Raw genomic sequence first — 6,463 nt, forward strand, 5'->3', positions numbered from 1 at the left:
GGTGATGAGAAGTCTGGCCCAATCCAGCACTTGTTCATTTAATAAGGGCCAGCTTGTCAGCATTGACATTTGACAGGCGAGTGCGCTTATCAGTTATAATTCCCCCAGCGGCACTAAAAACACGCTCCGATAACACGCTAGCAGCAGGGCAGGCCAGGACCTCCAAGGCGTACAGAGCGAGTTCATTCCAAGTGTCAAGCTTGGGTACCCAATAATTAAAAGGCACAGAGGAATCACGAAGGACGCTGGTACGGTCGGCAAGGTACTCCCTCACCATCTTTTGAAACTTTCCACTCCTTGAGAGAGTACCCCGCGCCTCAGGGCCTATAAGCTGGGCGGGTCTCAGAAAACTGTCCTAGAACGTTGACAGTGTTCCCCTGCCTCTGCTGGATAGGAGTTGCGTCTCTCTCGCCTGTATGCCTTGGTTGGGCAACAAACTGTGACCTCTGCCGCTAGCGTGTTCAGATGAGAATTTTTTTAACAGTTCTGCAGCAAGGGTCATCTGGTACTGCCCCATTTTTGTAGACCTCTCCACCTCAGGAATAAGAGAGTGAAAGTTCTCCTTGTAGTGGGGGTCTAAAAGTGTCACCAACCAGTAATGACTGTCACCCAACATTTTGACAACACGAGGGTCACGGTTAAGGCAGCGTAACATAAAGTCAGCCATGCGTGCCAGACTGGTAACGGGCAAGACTTCCATGTCCTCACCAAGATGACGACTGACCATGCTCTCCTCCTCCTCTTCCTCCTCCTCCTTGTCCTTAGGCCACCCATGCTGAACCGACGGTATGACAGTTGTACAGGTACTACCGTCTACAGCGCATGATACCAGCTCCTGTTCTTCCTCCTCCTCCTCATCTCCCTCATTGTTCCCCAATGCACGTTGGGATGAGATGAGGCTGGGCTGTGTGTAATCGCCCATTACGGCTTCTTGATCCATCTCATCATACTCTGGCTGCAATGCCTCCTCTATAATTCTCTGCAGAGAGCGTTGCAAAAGACAGACAAGTGGGATGCTGACGCTAATGATGGCGTCATCGCCACTAACCATCTTGGTGGACTCCTCAAAGTTTGTCAGGATGGTACATATGTCAGACATCCAGGTCCACTCCTGAGGTCTTATGTGTGGAGTATGACCTGAATATCGACGGCCCTGTTGCAGCTGCTACTCCACAACTGCTCTCTTCTGCTCACAAATCCTTTCCAACATGTGGAGGGCAGAGTTCCAACGTGTGGGGACATCACACATCAGTCGGTGTGCCGGAAGCTGCAAACGCTGCTGCAACACAGCAAGGGCGGCGGAAGCTGTAGCCGACTTCCAAAAATGAGCTGACAGGCGGCGTACTTTGACGAGCAGATCTGGCTACTCGGGGTACGATTTAAGAAACCACTGAACCACGAGGTTTAGCATATGAGCCAGGCATGGTACGTGTGTGATCTCGCCTCACCTCAAAGCCGCCACAAGGTTACGGCCATTGTCACACACGACTATGCCTGGATGTAGGTTCAGCGGTCTCAGCCACAGATCTGCCTGCTCTTTCACAGCCATCCACAACTCACAAGCAGTGTGAGGTTTATCACCTAAGCTTATGAGTTTCAGCACAGCCTGTTGCCGCTTGGCTGAGGCAGTACTGCAGTGCTTCCAGCTTGTAACTGATGTGGTGATATCTGAGATGGAGTCTGAACATGAGGAGGAGGAGGAGGATGATGCGCAGGAGCTGTACACTGTGGGGGGCTACTCTGACTGACTTAGGGCTCGCAATCATCGGTGTGGGGAGGATGTGTTCCGTCCCAAGGTCCGACTGGGTCCCGGCTTCCACTATGTTTACTCAGTGTGCCATCAGGGAGATGTACCGTCCCTGGCCACAAGCACTTGTCCACGTGTCCGTTGTCAGGTGGACTCTCCCAGTAACTGCATTGTTGAGGGCACGGCAGATGTTTTGGAACACGTGCTTGTGTAGTGCGGGGATGGCACACCGGGCAAAATAGTGTTGGCTGGGGACCGAGTACCGAGAGACGGCCACCGCCATAAGGTTGCGGAAGGATTCCGTCTCCACCAGCCTAAAAGGCAGCATTTCCAATGCAAGCAGTCATGAAATGTGCGAATTTAGGACTGTGGCCTGTGGGGAATTGGCTGTGAATTTGCGCTTTCGTTCAAAGCTCTGGGATATGGACAATTGAACGCAGCGGTGGGACGTGGACGTGGACTTTGATGCTGTTTCTTGAGAAACTGCCATAACAAGTGAAGACTGAGAGGAGGGGGCATCTTTGCATGCAGTATGGACAGGGGATTGCCTTGCACGCACAACAGGGGGTTCTCTTACACGCACAACAGCGGAAGAATCAGTGGTGACACCCGCTGACACTGGTCGTGGACCCTGGGGTTCGCCCCACAAAGTCGGGTGCTTTGCTGACATGTGCCTGATCATGCTGGTGGTGGTCAGGCTGGTAGTTTTGTCACTCCTGCTGATGCTTGCATGGCAGGTGGTACAAATGGCCTTTTTGGGGTTATCATTATCAGCAGAATCTTTAAAAAATTCCAGACTCTGGAAGACCTACCGGTTGTACTGGCAACATCCCTCGTGTAGGTGTTACGGGGAACTGTTGCCCGCCTTCTGGGATTGCCTTGCACGCACAACAGGGGGTTATATTACACGCACAACAGCGGAAGAAGCAGTGCTGACACCCGCTGACACTGGTCATGGACCCTGGGGTTCGCCCCACAAAGTCGGGTGCTTTGCTGCCATGTGCCTGATCATGCTGGTGGTGGTCAGGCTGGTAGAACTGTTGCCCGCCTTCTATGTGCAGCCACCACACTGCTTCTTCCTGCCTGTTGGGGTACTCTGCCTCCCTCCCCCTGTGTGCTGCTGGCCTTGCTCTGTGTGTCCTCCTGCCACGTTGGGTCAGTTACTAGATCATCCACCACCTCCTCCTCTTCCACTTGCGCACCACGATCCTCCTCCTCTCTTCGCGGCAATTGTGTCTCATCATCGTCCACCTCTTGTGACAAATTGCCAGCGTCGACTTCCTGTGGCTGTTCAAATATTTGGGCATCGCTACATGGGATCTCCTCTTCCACCACTTCAAGCGGAGCAGGTGAGGGGCACAAATTTGGAAATGGACCAGTGAACAGCTCTTCAGAGTGTCCAATTGTGGGATCAGTTGCTGTCTGACGACACTCGGCATGGTGGGAGGAAGGAGCATCAGGGTGAGGAGGAGTATGCGGTCGAGACTCACAGCTACTAAAACTTGACCGTGTGGAAGACAGACCAGAGGTGGTGGTGCCCTGTTCACACTGATCAGTTCGCAATACTGGTGTTGTAGTGTGCTTCCCTAGTAATTTGGTCAAGAAGTGGGAGTGAGAAGATGTGGCTGTTGGTTGTGGCACATTTTCACCTTGGCCACGGCCCCGTCCTCTACACGCACCATCACCAGAACGTCCAGTTCCACGACCCTTGCCACGCGCCTTGCCCATTGTAAATGAAGTAAAATAGCTTACACTCGCACTATCAATGAAAAAAGGGTAATGAAAAGGAGATTTGAACCGTGGAACTGCAAAACCAAAGTTCTAGTTATCTGGCCTACACCAGACTCTTTTAAACAGATATATTGGAGTCTGAACAGTCACGGAGACACTTTTACTGTTTTTTTTTACGGAAGAAATTCCAAAAGCTGGATAATACAGAGATTTGAACCGTGGAACTGCAAAACTAAAGTTCTATTTCTCTGGCCTACACCAGAATCTTTTAAACAGATATATTTGTGTCTTAACAGTCAGCAAGACACTATTACTGTTTTTTTTTACGTAAAAATGCCAAAAGCAGGATAATACAAAGATTTGAACTGTGGAACTGCAAAACCACAGTTATAGTTATGTGGCCTACACCAGACTCTTTTAAACAGATATATTGGTGTCTGAATAGTCAGGGAGACATTATTACAGTTTTTTTTTACGGAAAAAATGCCAAAAGCAGGATAATACAGAAATTTGACCTGTGGAACTGCAAAACCAAAGTTCTAGTTATCTGGCCTACACCAGACTCTTTTAAACAGATATATTGATGTCTGAACAGTCAGGGAGACACTATTACTGTTTTTTTTTTTACGGAAAAGCGGCAAAAGCTGGATAACACAGAGATTTGATCCGTGGAACTGCAAAACCACAGTTATAGTTATGTGGCCTACACCAGACTCTTTTAAACAGATATATTGGTGTCTGAACAGTCACAGACACACTCAATTTTTTTTTTTTGGGGGGGGAATACCAAAAGGTTAATAAGACGCGTATTTGTATAGTCTGACTGAGGAAAATAAATAAATACAGGATTTAGATGAAAAAAAAGGATTTTTCCTGGCCCCTGAGACCGGGGGATTAGTCTAGCAATTTGACCAGCAGGAGCACAGAGGACTGTAATGCAGCGTTTGCTGGTATAACCACTGTGTCTCCTATACAGCCTGCCTGCCTGCCTGATATCTGGGATGGATATTAGTCCTCAGAAGGACTGTTTGTTTGATTTGGCAGGCTATAGAGACCCTACACTACCTATTTCGCACTATATATCTCTCCCTAACTCAGCAGCACTCTCCCTACACCGTCTGATCCCGGGCGACTGTGTCTAAGATGGCGGCGCCCGGTTTTAAATACTCGAGGTGACGCTGTGCGGCCAGTCAATCACTGTAATGCCCCCAACCAACATGGCTGCGGCATTCCAGTGACTGGCTGGCAATTCCTGCATGTTCATTGGCTCTGTAAAGAGCGCCAAACGTGCAGGGCGGACACCCGAGCTCCCGCCCGAGTAACCCGGAAATGCTCGGTGCTCGCAGAACATCCCGAGTAGTGAGATGCTCGGGCGAGTACCGAGCAGTGTCGAGCATGCTCGCTCAACACTAATAGCCACCCAATTATTGCTATGTGAATTGCAGTCAGGGGTTTATTTGCTTGTTGCAATATGACATTGAACTTGACTCATTAAGAATTACAATTGTTCGTGAAATCTGAGCAAAAGTAACGGTGGACACGTCTTTAACTTTGCAAATGTTTTCTTCACCTCCCTATTGTTCAGACTGTAAATGAGTGGATTTAGTAAGGGAGCAATAATAACATAGAAAATGGAGACATATTTTCCTTGGTTTGAAGACTTCTCCTGTGATGGTCCAAGATATGTGACCATACCTGTTCCAAAGTACATGGCTACAACAGTCAAATGAGAGGTACAAGTAGAGAAAGCCTTCGCTCTTTCTGCAGAATGGATCTTTAACACCGAGATAATTATACAGACATAAGATATAACAATAAAGGTGAAGGGGAGGAGAATAGTAATAAAGCTCAGTAAAAAGATCACATACTCCTTGCTGTAATTTCTATCACATGATAAGTGTAATACCGCCAGAGATTCACACATGAAGTGGTTGATTTGGTTAGGATTACATAAGGCTACTGGCATAAGTAACGATGGGAGAATGATGAGCAACAGACCGAATATCCAAATCAGAGCGGTAAATCTATGGCACATACTCCACTTCATCAGAACATGGTAATGGAGAGGTAGACATATGGCCAGGCATCGGTCATAGGCCATGAGGACTAGAAGCAGACACTCTGTGGTCCCCATGAGTAGCAGAGTGTTGACTTGGATGAGACAAGCCACCAAGGATATTGTCCGATGAGCAGACAGAAGGTCCTTCAACATTTTGGGTACAGCAGAAGATGAGTTGCATAAGTCTATGAAGGAGAGCTTACTGATGAAGAAGTACATGGGGGTGTGCAGCTGAGGGTTGATGATTATAACGTGTATAATAAGACTGTTTCCAACGACGGTTGTAACATAAACGAGAAGAAACAACACAAACAAGAACAAGTTGATGCTGAAGTCTGTGGAGAAGCCCAGCAAGATGAACTCAGTTGCCAGGGTCTTGTTCTTCATGTTGCCTCAGAATAGTAAGGTCTGTTGTTACAGAGCATCGAGATACAAATGCATCAGAGTATATGGACTGGTGAATGAATCCTCGGAGAAAGCAAAAAAACCAAACAATAATAATAATATTATTAAGTGTACAGATCAAAAACTGAACATAGAGGAAATCAAGAGATACACTCCATGTAAACTCGTGAGAAGTTAAGTCTGCACCAATGAGGAAGTGATGTTTTGTGCCAACACAATCAATTAAAATTTATAACTTTCTTTATTTTCAGAGTACATAAGTATAATTGTTATCAATAATAATTAGTTATTCAGCTTGACTGGTAAAAAAAAATAATGTTTGAAGTTTTACTCCTACCATTAAATTGGAAGAAATCAACAGAACTACGGAAACAACGGAACTACGAATAGAGATGTGGACGTTGACTCTGTTCACATCACATTTGATCTCTTTCTTCACGGAGAACATATGGATGGTGCCATGTACTCACCTTTCATGGATCCAATGTATCTTTCCTCTGCAATTGCCGTCTGTTTCTACT

The 6,463-nt window shown here is 47.2% G+C and overlaps 1 protein-coding gene across 1 annotated transcript; it reads right to left on the reverse strand.

The window, feature by feature from the left end:
- Window positions 1-4,976: 4,976 nt before the first annotated feature.
- On the reverse strand, window positions 4,977-5,924 carry LOC141258414 (olfactory receptor 2A7-like). The gene has a single exon (XM_073673414.1). The coding sequence runs from the start codon at window positions 5,922-5,924 to the stop codon at window positions 4,977-4,979; it is 948 nt and encodes a 315-aa protein (XP_073529515.1).
- Window positions 5,925-6,463: the final 539 nt, after the last annotated feature.

The sequence above is a fragment of the Phyllobates terribilis genome, unplaced genomic scaffold (assembly GCF_046119375.1).
Source record: "Phyllobates terribilis strain yellow unplaced genomic scaffold, ASM4611937v1 Scaffold_3__8_contigs__length_932513732, whole genome shotgun sequence".
NCBI classification, from domain to species: Eukaryota; Metazoa; Chordata; class Amphibia; order Anura; family Dendrobatidae; genus Phyllobates; species Phyllobates terribilis.